Source organism: Galendromus occidentalis, unplaced genomic scaffold, assembly GCF_000255335.2.
Source record: "Galendromus occidentalis unplaced genomic scaffold, Mocc_1.1 scf7180000077443, whole genome shotgun sequence".
Lineage (NCBI taxonomy): Eukaryota > Metazoa > Arthropoda > Arachnida > Mesostigmata > Phytoseiidae > Galendromus > Galendromus occidentalis.
In genome coordinates this window covers 258,233-275,609 of record NW_003805431.1, presented here as the reverse complement: position 1 = coordinate 275,609, position 17,377 = coordinate 258,233, and the positions used below count along the sequence as shown (strand labels likewise).

Genomic DNA, 17,377 nt, shown 5'->3' with positions numbered 1-17,377 from the left:
TGACTGTCCCCGGATGATGGGCATTTTTGTCAACTCATTCCTCGCTCGGAAAGGAGAATGATTCGATCCCCTCCTGCATCCCTGCGGATCAACGAAGCTCTCGGTGACGAAGCAGGTCGCTGTCGATACCACATGACTCCGCAATCCCCGAGGAGGCATCCCCCAGGAGATCTAGGATTGGCCGAAAGGGAAGACATCTACTGTTCCCGCAGCACGGCCGCTAGCGGCTGTGAAATTTTATTCCTCTGAAATTCAATGTACATTTGAGTGATGGACACCGGGCGTTACCCACATCCCCCATCGGACGAAAGGACGGATGCGAGCCTTCATGATTTCACTCTGTGCGAACGGACTTCCTCGGCGCGAGTTTAATCTTCAACTCCCGCTTTGGAAAAGGCATGAATATTTGCCCCGGAACTCGCTCGATCTCTGACTGGTATTCGAGCGAAGGATCGAAGAACTCATCATCGTCTGCTGGCTCTAGGCGCACCACCCGAAGGAAGGCTACCAATAGGACGAGCATCTGGAAAATGGCGAGACGTTGCCCGACACATTTTCGCGGTCCATCGCCGAAGGCTACCATATCGTCCACATTTCCACCGCCATCCAGGAATCTCTCCGGTCTGAATTTCGTCGGCTCCGGAAAACGTTCGGGATCCATGTGGACGCTGCTCAGCGGGACTTGGATACCAACGTGCGGGTCTAGAGGAACTCCTGCAATGGTACACGAAGAGACTGTGACACGATCGATGGCGTGATCCGTGGGATACAGTCTCAGTGTTTCGTAGATGGCGGCTTCGAGGAGTTTCATCTTGTGATATTGCTCGAAAGTGATGCTATCTCCATCGGAAATGTTGTCCTCAATATCTCGGAAGATATTCTCCTGCGTTTTCGGATGGGTTGCCAATAGATACAGAACGTACATCAGAACGTAAGCAGAAGTCTCGTAACCCGCTGTGAGGAAAACGAACATTTGCGATATCATCATGGCGTCAGTCAGATCGGGATTCGTCGTCTGAACTTCGAGCCAGGCGTCCAGCGCGTCCGGATCGTCCCGTTTTCGACTTTCTTTTCGGCGTTTCCTCAATAGGTCAAGCGCAAAATCCATGAAGAATCTCTCGGTCGATACCGACGGGAATTGAACGAAGGGCAAATTTTCGAGCATATGCGGGAAAGCTGTCAAAACAGTCAAGCCCAGACAACCGTCGAAGAGACCTGTGCTGTGCTTGACGAAAGGGTTATGAGGATCCTCAAGCGCGTCTACTTCCAAACTGAAACTGACAGCTGCCACAGCGTCCATCACTGCTCCTTGAGCGTAGGTCTTGGTGGGCATCTGCGCATTATTCTGAGCGAGTCGCTGCAGTTTCGCGGCCAAGCGATTGGCAACTCGCTCGAGTTTGGACTTCATCGCCCGGAGTTTCAGTCCTGTCAGTACATGACTACTCAAAGGTCGGTACTTTCTCCACGTTTTATAGTCCGCGTTATATATGTCGTTGTCCCAGAGCTCGGAGCCTGTTTTCACAGCCATGGTTTTTTCGAAGGCGAGGTAGAATTTTTGCGAGAGTGCTTCTTTGATGTGTTCTCGAGACGAAATTCGAAGGACAGGCTTCAAGCCCTGGTACGTACCGTAGACGTGTCCGTACATCTTCGTTTTTTCCCGCAACGTTTCGAAGTAGTCCTCGTGATTTTTTCGGAAGAAGAAATATTGCATGTAGCTCGCAAAGGACTCGTGAGGAATGCCCTTGTTCTCCCAATAGCGGGCGGTCACATATATTCTCCTCGCGAGCCGAAGCACCAACACTACCCAAATCGTACTCAGCAAGCAGGAGAGGAGCATCCCTCCGGGAGCGCCCTAGCTGGATCGCCACGGTGGAGAATTCGAGATCGCTACGGAGAAAAGTGGGACTTGTCGGCCATGCCGTAATTGGAAGAATCTAGTATCAGGAGAGGATATCACAAGGCGTTTCGTATTCTTCCGGACGGCAATTCAAGCGCGTTGCGTTATCGCCGATTAAGGAAGAGGAGGATTACGTAGATGGTGTCAAGATCCTCGAGAAATATTCGCGGAGTAGGAGGAGATGTTCCTGCAAGCTTGACGGATTAGAGAATCAGAGAGACTGATACCGGCTCTCGCTCATGGGATCGAGTTCCAGTGACCACGGAGCCTCGGAATAAACAAAGAACGTAGGGGAGTCATCTGGGAGCCCCATAAAGCTTTTCAGTGGAGGGCGAATCGGGCGAGCGAGTCGCCGTTTCGCTCCTATCGAATGAACTCTCATGGTATTTGAGTGGTCCTCTAGTTTCTGGTTTGATCATTCTCTACACGAGATGAATGGATGTCTCTCACGGGTATTCCTCCCAGGAGTCGGCAAAAAACCCGGCTCCTGATTCAGATTCCGAGCCGCGTCGGCTCGTGTACCAAGTCGCGGAGAGTTGGCTTGAGTTCACGGATAGTCTCCCGGATAGCCCTAGATGAGCGTCTACCCTCGATTAAAACGCTGCGCACTCAAGGGACTGCGATGCTCACCGTAGCAGGCTGAGAAATCGGGCTGAAGGGACCGCCTGATACCAATCGAATTTCCAGCATAGATCATCGACATCATCGTCTCCACTTTTCCATCAACAGACTCTGATCTCGAACAGTTTCATGCCGCGTCCTTCCTGTCCGCTTCTGCCGCAGGCTCAGCACATGTACTAGCGTGCATTATCTCAGGATCACGCGCAGGCCTACGAATCACGCCATACAATCGCATAAGTGTACAAGCCGAGTTTCGTGTCTCGTTGGCGGCGGCGGCTGGAGGAAGCAGACCGAATTTCTCTCGTGCGTTCGAAAGCATAGATGCGGCAGCGTTCTGGACGGAGCAGCTGAACACGAAGGAAATACTAGCTACCCGAGCGTGATTCCTCCGAATATCAATTTTAAGTGATCGAGAGCGCTCAGAGTGCTTCAAGTTTGCGTCCTCTCTCACCAACTCAAAATCATGGGAGTCCCAAAATTCTACAGATGGATATCGGAGAGATACCCTTGTCTTTCCACGGTGGCAAGAGAATACCAGGTAATGTCAGGGGATGTACTCAATGATCGGAAACTTTTTCACAGACGTTTTAAATTTCGTGACTCGGGTCAGCTTCCCCCTGGCACAATGAAATAGACTTGGCGCCTCTTGGCTCCCGGGGTTCACAGCCAACATATGTATGACGCAGGTATCTTCCTCTCCGCGAACACCTACAGTGGCCGGCGCGGGCTCGGAGGGATGATATTGGAGCTCGAAACTCCCCTTCCTTCTGTCAGGTTCGGAAAGATGAACCTCTTCGGATGAGGGAGCTCTTGCTAGCGAAGCTCGAGCTCGCTACTAGGAAGCCATCCCTTCAGCTTTTCGCGGCGCGCGGAAGCACTCGGATCGAGAGCGAACGCGTCAAGCTCCCGGTCGATACGCGGGTTAATCCCCCGAATGAGAGTCGGAGCGAGCTCCTGGTCCATCGTCCTGAACTCATGCTTGCCTGTCGAATTTCAGCTGCCCGATTTCGATAATCTCTACCTGGACATGAATGGTATCATTCATGTCTGTTCGCATCCGAACGACGCCGATGCTCATTTCCGAATCACTGAAGCCGAAATCTTCAAGAATATTTTCGATTACATCGACTTCATATTCAGGTTTGTCACTAAGAGTAGCATCGTGATGTTTTAGGCACAACATACAGAACTCGAATATCTCAGCTGATCGAACACATTCTGTAGTGAACTTCATGATGAGCGAGCCAGCCACATCCTGCCTCGATGTTTCGTTCCGAATTTCCCTTCACTTCAGTTTTGAGGTGCCGGAAGGAGAAAGAGCTCCGGGGAATGTTGCAGAGAATTGTTGAAATGTCGTCATTGCCGAAATTTATGGGAGGAATCAAGCCACTCCTGACCATTATTGCATCACATTCAGTCTTGATATCGGGGAGTTCTTGAAATCTGACAAGATTTCCTGGGGGAGTCTAATCCAACTAATCCATACAATTTCTCCCAGGATGGTCAAGCCGAAGAAATACTTCTTCATGGCTGTGGATGGTGTAGCTCCAAGGGCTAAGATGAACCAACAGAGAGATCGCCGATTTCGGTGAGATATACGTTCGGAAAAGCGCCTACAGGGGAATGAATCCGTTCAACATATCGACAACGTAGAGTCCGAACAAGTATGATTGATCCAGATTGAAAATCTCTTGAATACTCGGCAGCTCAGCGAAAGAAGCCCATGAATCCGAGAAACAAGCAAAGCAGAAAGGCGAAGAGCTCCCGACGGATAAGCGTTTCGATTCGAATTGTATATCGCCTGGAACCGAATTTATGGAGCGACTCCACGAGCAGCTGAAATACTTCGTCGTGATGAAATTATCGACAGACCCAGTCTGGCAGCGGCCCAATTTGAAGATTCATCTCAGTGGTCATGACGCTCCGGGGGAGGGAGAACACAAGGCCATGGACTTCATCCGATATATCAGATCCCAAGACGAGTGAGTTGAGAAATTACCAGGGAGCAATACGAGGTGGCGTTCTCGACTGCCATCTCTTGTTTATGTGTATCTACTGGTTTTGAAGATTAATGAATGGGGAATCTCTCCACAGTTATGATCCCAACACGCGTCACTGCATTTACGGTCAGGACGCTGATCTCATCATGCTTGCCTTATGCACCCATGAGCCCCATATCGCCTTGCTAAGGGAAGAAATTGTATACGGTGAGCATTGCTCCTTCAGATTCGGAGATCATATCTGGGACGCTCATAAAGAAGACTTCTCATGAACCGTCATTCTAATCCACAGGAAAAAATACCCAAAAACGAGTTCAAAGTGCGGACAAAGTCACGTTCCATTTACTCCACGTGAATTTGCTCCGGGAGTATCTCGACCACGAATTTTCGGAGTTGAAAGCTCCAGGAGTTTTGAAACAGGGTTACAACTTGGAGAATATCATCGACGATTGGCTTCTGATGTGCTTTTTAGTCGGTAAGAATCTCGAATGTTCCTCACCGCTCTGGTGGGGGACTGGGAAGTAATCAAGGGAAGATCGATGTCCGAATCGGATCCCTTCCGGATTTTCGGTGGAGAATAAACTGGGCATCTATCTCTGTATGTCAGGTAATGACTTCCTCCCTCATCTCCCCAACCTTCACATTGCTCATGACGCGCTCCCGATCCTGCACAAAACATATTGTTCCGTCCTCCCCACTGTGGATGGCTATCTCCATGAGCAAGGCAAACTGAATCTGAAAAACTTCGAAGTCTTCTTGAAAAAACTCGGAGAAAGGGACAGGGAGATGTTCGAGCGTATTGAGGAGAAGCACCCAGACGGCATGAAAAAGACGGAGAGGACCGAGATGGAAGCGGTGAGTCCCTCCCCGGGGTCGAGTCATGCATCGATGAGCGAATTAATTGTCGATCAGGTGAGGTAATGCGAGGTTGTTCTCCCCGGTTATCAGGCACGCAAAAAGTTTCCCGGACTCGATATACCCGACGTAGATAGCGATGAAGATATTTGGGAGGAGGAATTCCGCCAGCGGAAACGACACTACTACATGTCGAAGATGGGCTACGATGAAGTCACTGAGAGTGTTCTCCGAGAACAAGCTGAGGGATATATCCGGGCGGTTCAATGGAATCTTCATTACTACTACAACGGAGTCCAGAGTTGGAGCTGGTGAGAAACTCCTCGATCGACAATCCTCATAGGGTTTCGATTTCTGTGGTCGGTCCGGTGGAGTTTCCCTACTCCCGATTTTGGATCACATGAGACATGACCTCTGATCTAGGAATGATGCTGATAACGAATGATTGATCGACAGGTACTATCCTCACCATTATTCACCATACATATCGGATATAAAGAACTTCAGTCATCTGAAGTTCGACTTCGAGCCCGGTAAGCCGTTCCTGCCTTTCCAACAGCTCCTGTCCATCATGCCAACAGCTTCCAAGGAGCTGGTTCCCGCCGCGTACAGGTCGGTTGACCAACGAGACAATCAACGAAATTCCGACCGCTCATTTGGCTCTAGTGAGTCTCACTTTCACGTTCTATCTTACAAGGCGTCTGATGACGGAAGACGATTCTCCCTTGAGAGAGTATTTCCCTGACGATTTCGAGACGGATCTCAATGGAAAGACACAAGAATGGGAGGCAGTCGTCCTGATCAAGTACATTGAGGAAGACATTCTACTGAATTCGATGAAAAACTTTGACCACCTGTGAGTATCCAGCGGCTCTAACTGGAAACATATCGCGCCTCTCGAGGAAGAGGTCCCTCGACAGAGTTCTCCGGAAGCGAAGTCTTCATTCAACCGTTCGATTTCCCCCAGCCTCACGGAGACCGAAAAAATGCGTAACAAGCATGGAGCTCATCTGGAGTACGAGTACACACCGAAAGCTTTAGAATCCTATCCGTCGCCGATTCCGGGCCACAAATGGTTCCCGGATATCATCACATCACATGCGAAACGAACGGAGTTCCCATCCGAAGAGTATAGGCTCGAGATTCATTCCTTGAAGAAGGGTATGAGGAACACAGAATGATGGTCATCGGTATTCATGATTGGTTCACTCAGAATCATCGAAATCACTTCTATGGTCGCTCTGGAGCCGAGGAAAATTCTCAGAAACAAATCAATTGCCGTCGTTTGTAGGTCGCTTGCCGAACACCCAGAACAGCTTCTATTTCCCCGGTTTCCCTTCTCTACGTTTTCTGCCGCACAGAGCCGAGCTGCTTCTGCAGGGCTGCACGGTATTCCAGCAGGCTTCGAGAGGCTATAACATGATTTTGCACCTGGAGGACAAACCAGCCGATGTGGACACGTACGCAAAACTCATCGGCAAGGAGATCCACATAAATTATCCGCATCTCAAACAGGCTATCGTGGCGAAAGTTTGCTCGGATAACACGATAACAACCGCCGATGGAACGAAGAAAATGTCCGAGATTGAAGTGAGTTGGGAGCATCGCGCTCTTCATGCCAAAGATTCACGAGACCCCGATTCCTGCAGCTAATCTGAGGTCCTCATTCCTTCAGGTCAAGGACCACGCCCGGAAACTCGAGTCGCTCCATAGTGAGTTGAAATTCCGTTGGGGAATCCATACTGGCAAGGCTCCGAAATTGATTCTCTATTGCAAACCTCTCATCGGTCGGAAATACATGTACCGCGGGAACGATCAGGTAAGAGGTCCGCTAGAAGTTCTCCTATTCTCTTTATCCGACTCCGCTAACTTCAGAATAGATTCCTGAGAGAATTTATTTTCCTGAAGGTCACGATTGAGAAGGAGTGGTCGGATAGTGAAGTGCCCGTCTTGCACAACACGATAGTCACTGATCTATTGGAGCACGAAACCGAGGTGAAAAACTTCAAAACTTTGGATGAGGTTTTCATCGAAAAGACCCCAGTCTTCTTGATGACTCTCAATGAATACGGGATGCAGGTACGAGACAGCGTGACCGGAACTCCATCTAGGAGATCCATCTTATGCGTCGATTTCCCGATTGGCTCCTTGCTGAAGGGTTGTCGCCTAATGAAAATCGTATTCGCCCATGTCTTAGGCCGCAGTGAAGTCGATTCTTTCCGAAGGCTACATTCTCGTCGAAAGCGAATTCCGAGAAGAACCTGACTTTATGGACATTCGCAAACGCGAGCCCGAGTTGCGCAAAAACGACTTCCTTCCATCGTTCCGGTGAGTATCCTCGGAACAATTTTCCCCAATCTCGACTTCCGAGCTCTGCGTCTGCAATCAGTGAGGCGGTCCAACACGGAACCGGGGGGTTCGTTGGGAATCGCGAGAATCCGCCTGTAGAGTTAACGTTTCCCGAGATCTAGAAGACTTGATTTCGGTTCCAGATTAGCTCGGGAACTCGGCTTGGAAAATCATTTAGTTGCGCGTCTCACCGGCTGCGTTCAGGTTCAGTTGAACTCACAGGAAGCCGATACAAGTCAAACGATAAACATCGGTCTCAACTTGAAATTCAATAAGAAAAATGAAGAGGTTGTTGGTTTCTCGAAACGGATTAAAACGAAGGATGGTCGTAGCGAATGGTAAGCACAGCCATATCGAGCTTTTCCCAGAATGTCGACCGGGGTATTCAGATCAAACTCTGATCTGATCGACGAATTCGTCTCCAAATTCCGCAGGAGATTCTCTCACGCAACTCTGAGCACTCTACGAGACCTGCTCAATACGTTTGGAGAATTCTATGCGAAGCTCCGGGACTGCTTTGAAATGGACAAGATCCCATTGGAAAGATGCTTCAGCGGCGACGCTTACGGACCCGCTCTGAATAGAGTCCGAGAGGTGTCTAAGTGGATCAAGGAGCGACCTTGTTCGAAGGTAGGCTCTCTCGTCCCCCGTTCCGCGAGCGGGTTCATCGAAGCAGGACTTCTCTGCCGGAGGTTTGACGTCTAACAATATTCGAAAATCTCCGCAGGCACCGCGACAGAAATCAGGAGGCATCGTTTTCGATGAAGGCGTCGTTGAGGCCATACAGCGGCATGTGGACAAGCACAATGAAGCTCCGACCCAGTTGATCAGCGTCAAGGTGGGTTGGCCGACGGTCGATATCGAAGCACTTCAGGATCGGCTAATGCGGCTCATCGAAACTAACTGACTGCTCAACAATTAGGCATACGCAAGCGACATATATCTCCCTGGATTACATCTTGGACTTTTCGCGCCGGACCCAAAAGCGTTCTTCTGTATGTACGATAGAATCGTAAACATCAGGCCCGATATTACCATCCCGATGGGCTTGAAAGGAACCGTGATAGGCATCCACAAGTAAGTATCCCAAGTGAGGAATCCCCGGATCGTTGCCACAGATATGACTATGCTGTTCCGTCCGTGACCCTTCAGACCTGAGACGGGAACATTCTCCTTGCGAATTTCAGAACCGACGAGGAATCCGCGGACGACCGAGAAGCCACCTACGAAATACTTTTCGATGAGGATTTTCCCACCGGGAACGAGAGCCGCGGAGCTCGTGGCAAGCGTGTCGCTACTCTGTCGAGCGTGTCGATGATCAACATTACGCATGGCGCGCGGGTGGGTGGCTGAAAAGTCTGGAAAAATTCTCCGTGGGAAAATTCCTCTCACTAATCGGAATGATTTTTCTTCTCTCAGATGAACGGTTCGGACAAATACCATCAAGAGGTTGCACGCAAAAGCCAAGGAGCGTGGGGCTCTCAAGCTGAAACAAAAATGAGAATCCTTGGGAAAGCTACGCCGGCGCCAAACAAGGACAATTCGCGGAGAAAGTCAGAGAAGCACGTCCCGGCGAAACCTGCGGAGGAAGCAAAGCCCGTCACGCTGTTGACGAGGACCCAGAAGGATGGAACGACACAGCCGAAGTCGAAACCGCAGCAGGCCGACCAGAAGAGCGAGCAGCAGTGGTTCCAGCCGGTAAGGGATCGACGCCCGTTCCCGGTGCGACGATAATTAGGGTCATTGAGATCGATCCGACGACAGCGGCATGAGCGGGGTAATGAAGAGATTCGGTAATTTCCAGTTACCTGATACCAAAGGCGACCGCCAGCCCGGCAAGAATAGCAAGAAGGGAGAGACGGGACGCTCCCCGGAGAAGCCCGCCCAGACGACGCCTCCTCAGAGAAGACCTCCACAAGCGAAGGAAATTAACATCAGTGTTGCCGAACTTTTCAACGAGATCCCAGGTGAGGAGCCCCGTAGCACGCGAACTTCACTATTCCGGATTCTGCCACTCAGCACACCGAATGAGTTTGATTCCAGAGCTCGTTCCAGGTGTAAGAGCGGAGCAAGGCTCGAGGAGCTCGCGGCAGCAAGTAAAACACCGCCAGCCGCAGCCGGAACAAGCAAAGCCGAAAGTACAGCAACAGCGCGCGCAAGAACCCCAGCAGCCGCAAGCAAACCCGGCGCTTGGGTACAGAATCTCCGTGGAGGAGTTTTTCAAGTCTTTCCAAGGTTCTCCGACTCCAGTATCGTCCTTGGGCGCCATAACAGCCCCAATGGTTGTCCCTGCTTTGCCCCCGCAGCTCCTCGCACACAACCCGGTGGAGAGACCCGACATCAGCCAAAACCAAGGTCATCAGCAACATCCTCATCATCATCAGCAACATCGTCATCTCCATCAGCACCAAAATCCTAAGATGGTCCCCCGCCATCCGCACGATCCTCGAGGACACCATCATCCGAAACATCAAGCCGGTCCACCTCGGCCCCTTGATTTTCCAAGTCGGGGACCTCGAGGACATTTCCACGGGAGACCAAGCCATGCCGGATATGCGTATGGCCCGCCACAACAAACGTACAATTGTCACCCTCCACATCAGCACCATAATCAGCAGCCGAGGCGTAACTATCACGAGGATCCAACAACGCGGGCCAAGTCGAACTCGAAAGCAGACAGAGGCTTCATACCGTCGCAGGTGAGCCGATCCACGAAAATTCATGATTTATTGTATGTACAAGGCTTCTCCGTCCCATGTTACGCAGGCGGATTTTGACCTCCATCGATTCGTACGCAGGTTTTGCTCGCACAAGCCGGCAGGAAAGCCGGATCTGCACCTGCGCAAAATGACAGCAAGCCTGGGACCGAGTCGGGCAAAAAGGATCAGAAAAAGAGGACCCCGTTGGTGTGTGAGGTAAACGAACTTTCTTTGGACGGATACGATGAATTGGCGACGATCTGTCGATAGCCGCCGTCTGCTTCGATTGGATGTTCTCGTCGCTCTCATGGAGCTCCCGATTTCAGGTCGCCCCCATACGTGGACCGATGTGGAAAAGTGAGGACGACAAGTCCGACGCAGTTGAGAAGCGTGCTGCAACGGATGCGCGTGCAGCAGACTCCACCAAGAAGCAAGCGGATTCTCAGAAGCCTCAGCCTAATCCTGCGAAGGCGCTACCTCAACAAGAATCGAACTCGGCAGGAGCTACTGAGGGACCCGCGGTCCGAAGACGGACTGGTAAAGCCAATCGGATGGGCGCGATGTTCGAGAAATCGAACTGAAGGTGATCGCATTGTGATTCGCTCAAGCCCCATTCGGTCGCATCCAAATTGCATGAGAAGTGTACGAATTCTCGATCCTATCAAAGGAATTTTCTCATCGAGAAACTGGACCTCAACTCGATCATTCGAAAGGGACTTCGTTGCGACAGCTCCGTGCGCTCTCTAAAATTCACTCGGAGTCATTGAATGATGGGGGTAGGCGGCGTCGTCCTTGTATACTTTGATTTAGCTTTGCTTTGTTGCCTCGAAATTCGGAACCCATACCTCGTGCCTGCTCTGGGAGGGGTACCAAGATTCACGTTATTTGAGTCTACGATTTCTACATTCGCGATGGGACCATTCAAGCTAGGTACATTATTTTCATGTTGTTTTCGGTCGATTTATGGCGTCACACACCACGGGTAGATTACTAGTCTCTCGAATGTATGAGAAATATCTCATCTCGGACGAATTTTTCCGAAATTCAACGATCACCTGAATTGATCGGTTCTGGCTGTTACGAGTGCAGAATCGCTAGCCTTACATATGGTCGACTCTGACGCCCACACGGGAGATATACGAGAACCGAAATAAAAGCTCGATCCAATATGAAACCATCGCTCTCATCTTTTTCTCAAACTCAATCCGACCAGAAGAGGGAGAGTCAGCGCGTATTGTACGCGGAGGCTTCCCGGAACCGCGCGCTTCACACGCGTTCTGCGCCGCAAGACCGCTCAAGATTCGCCACAGCAGCACGAAATACCCAAGACAGCGGACGGTATATGGCAACCCCGCGTTGGAGACTACCACCATAACAGAGCGATGATAATTATTCTTCTCTATATCCGAGTGAAAAAGTTTCACACTTCACGGTAAGCGCTCCCTTGTTCGTTCTGAGGAGCCGGAAGTTGGAGAAAAGGACTTGGAAGTTCGTTGACTCTCTATCGACATCCCGATCACCGTCCGTGACTCGGAACCCCCTGTGGTGTTCTGGTTACAGACCGGCGCTGAGGAACTTTGGAAACTCTTTCATATCCGAGAGGATAGTCCTCGAAAGGCTTTTCCACGAGGGAGAAAGCTTCTGACTTTGGCCATGGAGCCTTTACCGTTCCGAAGCTGTGGTCCACATCACGACGTAATCGCGCGCCCTCACTATGCTTATCCGCAACGAAGCTAGAGGTCCACATCCCTCCCGAGAAAAACTTGTCACCGTCGTTGGACTCCATCGACTCGAGGGTTGGATCAGAGGATAGTGGTGATCGACTTGATTTGTGGAATTGGCGATAAGGAGTCCCTCAGACCCACATATAGGAGGTATACCCAGAAAGCTTTGGGCCTACGACTTTTCGCAGAAGACCCAGTCTGCAATGCTTCCGTGGTTCAAGCTCTGAGACGAGACTGCCCGAAAATCTCTCGACGGAACGAGCTCCTTGGGAAATCTGACGCCCATCAATCTTTCCTCAGAATGAACGAAGCCGCCCGAGGGGAGTGAGGGCCTTGTTCCAAAAGACACTTCGGACATCATGCTGTCCAAGAAAAAAGAGAAGAAGATTGGAGATGGCATTCAGGGTGAGTTCTTCTTCGAATCCTACGTTTCGACGTCAACCCCTCGGAAGTGCTAACCGCGAATCTCTCCACTAGGGAAATACGTTAAGAAAGAAACGCCACCGAATCTCACCGTTGTAAATACGTGGTCCGGGGGGAAAACCAAGAAGACCAAAGGAGTCAGCTGCTCCGGGGTGCGGGAATGTTCGTCGTTGATGTCACTGGACGATCGAACTCCCACACCCACATCACTCGCTGAAAAATGTGCCAAAGCAAAAGCTCAGGTAATTTCCATCCGCGAGGGTGGTTGACTGAAGGGGAATCGCAATCGTTTTCCCCCATTCCACGACTTTCCCTTCTGGGGTCGAGCGGTTGAGACTTCGGCATTCTCCTTCAGGCGAGCGGGACGACTGCCCCATCGAGTGCTTTGGCGCGGGGTCCTGTACGGAGCTGGCCCGCGCTCCAACTCGCCGACCCTATGAGCAAACTTTCTCAGCAAACAATTCTCGTGATGCCCTCCCAGGCAACGTGCGCGGACTACGCGAATTTCGAACAATTACGCCGGGAGCAACTGCAACCAAAGATGCCGCAAGTCGAAACGATATACCTTAATGCGAACATGGCTCAACAACTGGCCGCATCTACGATGCTGACGCCGCCCCAAAGTTCATCTAGTCAATCCTTGGTGTCGTGTTCGTCCTCGCAGGTGAGTCCCCACTGTCAGAGAACTCATCGAAAGTTCGAATCGATACTGATCAATTCAAGCATTCCCACGATCCGATCGATGTAACGTTCCAGCTCGATCCGGTGACGCAGGAGCCCATATACCAAAACGATCCCAAATATCACCAATTCCATGGACTCGGGGGGTCCAGAGTGACGTTGATGCCGTTCGATCATCTCGGCTCCAGTTCGAGGTCGGTTGAATAATTGAGGCAAATTCCAGCTGAATATGAAGCGTTCTTCCTGCGATGCTCTTGAGTCGGATCGTTTTTTTGTTCGATATTCCTGGAATCTCCTCGATTTCCAGCATTTTCTCGCGTGCCGAGGATGAGGACCGTCTGTTGCCGTTGCAACCGGGGGTGACTCTCATGCATCATCGGCCGTCGGTAGGATCGTCCACTGCGTCATCCTCCTACTACGACGAGAAGAACTACGTCGGTTCCCAACAAATCCAGTGTCAAACACAGAATGTAGGTTCTTTCGGAGATACTCCCCCAAGGATTATCTCAAGGGCTCCCATAAGCAGGAAGGTGATATTCTCTGTGACATGATCTCATTCTTTCCACAGGAGAAACTCTACCAAAACTGCGATGAGCTCCCGCTACCGCCGGGCTGGTCAGTCGACTTGACGATGCGTGGACGTAAATACTACATCGATCACAACACCAAAACCACTCATTGGAACCATCCATTAGAAAAGGAAGGCTTGCCGACGGGTTGGGAACGCATAGAAAATCCAGATTTCGGTAAATAGAGTCCGGCACTGTTATGAAAATAATTTTGCGCTTCCGTCTCCCTCATTCTTGAGTTTTCCGTCGTTCGAGCGCGTCGTGGGTCGATGAACGAACGGAGCCGAACGTTAGTGAATAAATAGAATGGATGGATGCTCAGTTCGGCGGAATCCCCTTGCAGGAGTATACTACGTGAATCACATAAGTCGCCTGTCGCAATATGAGCATCCATGTCTGACGCATTATGGCCCCATGGCATCCCAGGGTGCGCTGGTACCTTCTCCCAGAGGACCGCCAGTGCATCACGAGTTCCATCAACATAATGTTCTTGTGCCACCGAATCCGTACCTGACGGAAGAGATACCGCAATGGTTGCTGGTGAGCGCTCGAAGGAAGATTATTATATTCTCAGATGCCAGTGGTGTATTCGAAGCCGCAAAACGATTCCCGAGCCTCAGAGTCTGAGGTTGTGTGGTATTCCAGGTTTACTCCCGAGCACCCGCGCTGCACGACCACAAGATCAAATGGTTGTTATTTAAGTTACCTGAGTTGGAATGTTTCCAAGCGATTTTGAGTCGGCTATACAAGGAAGAGGTTGAGGAGATCGTCATGAGGTGAGTTCTGGATCCCGCCCCGCTTCGACTATCCTCTCGTTCTGATCGATAAATCATTCTCGACATCCGCCTCCGTCCTCCCGGATAATATGGTGGAGTTGGCGAGCCAGCTCCAATCCGCGATCTGAGCTCTAAAGGGACAGAGAATTACAGATATGAAGCTGAGCGAGTTTCAATCATCCGGGAAATGATCCGGAGACACCACGAAGCGCAACAGCAACATCAACCAATTCAGCAAGCGCAACAAGCCCATCAAGCGCCACCACAAACTCTGCAAGTAGTTCAGGTGCAACAAGCGCAGCAAGTTATGCAGCTTCAGCAGTCTCAGCAAGCTCTTCAACCACAGCACCAGCACCTGCCACCGCAGCAGCAGCAGCAACAGCAGATATCGCAACAGCAGCATACGGAGCAACAACTTGTGGATCAACAACAGCAGCCGCAGCAGCAGCAGCAGCAAACCACGAAGCCGAAGCCCACAGCTTCGTATTCGAGCACCGCAGTGGTGTCTGTACAAGGCAATTTCCCTCAGCAACAATCGCAACAGCAACAACAACAGCAGCACAACAATACTCATCAACAGCCGAGCGAAACTACCAATACGAAGCTTTAGCGAGGTGACAATAGACGTTTCGCGGAACCATGCTCGAGTATCCGCTCAATAGAATGAATCCAAGTAAACTTCACGGGAAACGAGGACAAGATGCATGACAGAGTCACCGACGCTGGTGAGCCTTCGGGACAGCTTGTTATCCGTCGGATGAAGGAGAGCAAGAGGAATTCTCAAGCCGGGAGCCGACGAGCTCATCGGGGAGAATCCTTCACCCTGCAAAATTCCGAGAAACGGGAGTTCGGTCAGAATCTGACAGCGTTCGCATGTCGAAAAAATCGAATTCGAGATGTTCCGAGGCTCATGTGATTTCGACTCTCGATGCTTCAATTCTGCGCCCAATCCTCGCAGCGCTCTTGCCGGAAGTGCCTCATCAAAATTGAATGTTGAGAGATTATTTTTCCCTGGTGAGGTCAAGTTACAAGCCCCGAACTCACCCTCCAAGATGAGGCCATCCCCATGTGATAATGAGGGAAAGGTCAAAGTTTTCATAAAAGTTTGTTGAGAAGAACATCGATACCGTCCCGGACCTGGGTCCGAGACAGCCGGCGTGGGTATCATAAGAATCGGAGGCAATGCCGAAGGGGAAAGTGGCAAAAATCTGACGATAGAAGTCAAAGAATGTTGTTTGAGTATCTGCTTCCTAGGTTGTAAATAAAGAATTAAATATCTAATGTGGGAATGACGTTGAAGCGACCGACTCCTTCTTCAAGAGAGAATCCTGAATCAGAAAGCAGCGGAGGAAAACTCATGAATCTCTATCATTCTTGGAGACTTTATTTATATATATTCACAGAACGTAACATCAGTATCTTAAGGCTCTATCCAGTGACCACGCATACTACTGCTTCCGCATGATGTCATTTACCACAGCTTCGAATTTCCTGCAAAACAATCGGGAACACTCATCAAAGGGCTAGAGAGAGGAAAGATTCTCCGAGTTGATCTCGAAGCTCTTCGATTCTCCTCAATCTTCGCTGATTTACATCCCAACTCACTTAGATTTGATCTCTTCGCCAGCGACGTAGAACGGATTGCTTATGACCTCGGTATAAGCCTGGTGCAGACGGTTGAACCAATTTCTGAGATCGTTGTCCCGGAATTGCACAGCTACCCCGAGCTCGACAATTATGACTATCTTTATCTTGGTGTTCGTCACGTAACCATACAGTTTGTACTCATCCAATGAGTAGAGAACCCCGAGACAGAGATCCCGCGAGTCGTTCCTAGGGTCACGGAGAGACACTTTCTCAGTCGCTATACTTTCTTGTCATTCGACAGAATCAGATGTAATTCGAACAGAATGAGTCCATACTCACTTGCCGGGAACTGATGAGTTGACTTTCTCCTCAACAACGTCCAGCGAAGTATGCAGCATGTACAGAAGTTTGTGAGCGACCTCTCCGTTCGCCGGTTCCGCGACAGTCCGGAGGTACAGCGGAGAGTTCTGAATTCGAAGGAAAAAGAGTGAACGGCTGATCGAACGTATTTTCCCTTCTGGACGATCGAATTCGTGAGGAATACGAGTTAGTCTCATTAAGCAATCAAGTGGATATTTTTCCCTCCAGTCGAGCGAACCATCGGGATCAATGTCTGAATGACAGGCGCTCTCCGTCTGTCCTGCTTCATTCGGGGAAATCAGCATTGTGAGGGTAGACTCCAAACTCACATCCTTATTTATCAGAGCTAAAGCCACGGCCATGGCCCCGAAACTCGAGTGATGCTCGAAGGCGGCACTTCCCCGGTCCCAGCTCGAGAAACTGAATCGAATTGGACGTCAGGGGCGATTCATGTGTTGTTATGTTATCGAACGAACGACGGTGAGTGCCGCCATCTTGGACCGAGAAGATGCGCGGGCGGTTTGAACGGAAAGTCATCATGTGAGTTTCCCTTAAGTTCTGGAAGAGATCCTAACCTCGGGCATGAATATCTCGCGTTGAAAGCACCTCATGCCCGAGATTCCTCTCCCATACTCCCCAGAAGTCACTGTCCCTCTTCCGTATCGTGATGGTGACCCAGAGGTGTCTCTGATCTCATGTCCCGTCCTTCCAGACCCAGAAGTATTCCCTCCCGTATGAGACGCAATGATGGAAAATGCGAGAATTGGCGACTCGAACTTGAGGCGCGCACCGTCCCTCGTTGGTACGTGACACCAATGTCTATCGAAGGCAAGGGA

General features: G+C 50.5%; 3 protein-coding genes across 3 annotated transcripts; 1 reads left to right on the top strand and 2 right to left on the bottom strand.

Moving 5' to 3' along the window:
• Window positions 1–334: 334 nt before the first annotated feature.
• Window positions 335–1,711, bottom strand: LOC100907663 (cytochrome P450 3A14-like). The gene has a single exon (XM_003743392.1). The coding sequence runs from the start codon at window positions 1,709–1,711 to the stop codon at window positions 335–337; it is 1,377 nt and encodes a 458-aa protein (XP_003743440.1).
• A 1,270-nt stretch (window positions 1,712–2,981) lies between these two features.
• LOC100907515 (5'-3' exoribonuclease 1) lies at window positions 2,982–15,204 on the top strand. The gene is given in 35 exon segments (XM_029111496.1): window positions 2,982–3,056; window positions 3,516–3,658; window positions 4,017–4,106; window positions 4,225–4,500; window positions 4,613–4,725; window positions 4,811–4,993; window positions 5,126–5,373; window positions 5,467–5,684; window positions 5,830–5,985; window positions 6,071–6,229; window positions 6,341–6,534; window positions 6,665–6,963; window positions 7,049–7,192; window positions 7,282–7,452; window positions 7,571–7,701; window positions 7,866–8,060; window positions 8,157–8,352; window positions 8,450–8,560; window positions 8,645–8,803; window positions 8,920–9,063; window positions 9,142–9,420; window positions 9,527–9,689; window positions 9,778–9,916; window positions 10,029–10,347; window positions 10,521–10,637; window positions 10,748–10,958; window positions 12,623–12,810; window positions 12,924–13,232; window positions 13,325–13,443; window positions 13,557–13,719; window positions 13,818–13,995; window positions 14,162–14,358; window positions 14,464–14,594; window positions 14,804–14,894; window positions 14,941–15,204. Coding segments are annotated over 35 exon segments (6,273 nt in total).
• A 752-nt stretch (window positions 15,205–15,956) lies between these two features.
• LOC100906066 (trafficking protein particle complex subunit 2-like protein) lies at window positions 15,957–17,023 on the bottom strand. Its single transcript, XM_003743383.2, has 4 exons — window positions 16,871–17,023; window positions 16,521–16,648; window positions 16,200–16,427; window positions 15,957–16,085 (listed from the first exon to the last, which is right to left on the bottom strand). The coding sequence occupies exons 1-4, from the start codon at window positions 16,901–16,903 to the stop codon at window positions 16,043–16,045; spliced, it is 432 nt and encodes a 143-aa protein (XP_003743431.1). The 5' UTR covers window positions 16,904–17,023; the 3' UTR covers window positions 15,957–16,042.
• Window positions 17,024–17,377: the final 354 nt, after the last annotated feature.

Bases quoted from the DNA above. Each gene is read 5' to 3' on its own strand.
- LOC100907663 (XM_003743392.1), bottom strand. From the start codon at position 1,711: ATGCAATATTTCTTCTTCCGAAAAAATCACGAGGACTACTTCGAAACG.
- LOC100906066 (XM_003743383.2), bottom strand. From the start codon at position 16,903: ATGGCCGTGGCTTTAGCTCTGATAAATAAGGAT. The intron at 16,649-16,870 runs GTGAGTTTGGAG...CTTCGAATTCAG, and splicing joins TAGCTCTGATAAATAAGGAT to AACTCTCCGCTGTACCTCCG. The intron at 16,086-16,199 runs GTGAGTTGGGAT...ATTGTTTTGCAG, and splicing joins GGCGAAGAGATCAAATCTAA to GAAATTCGAAGCTGTGGTAA.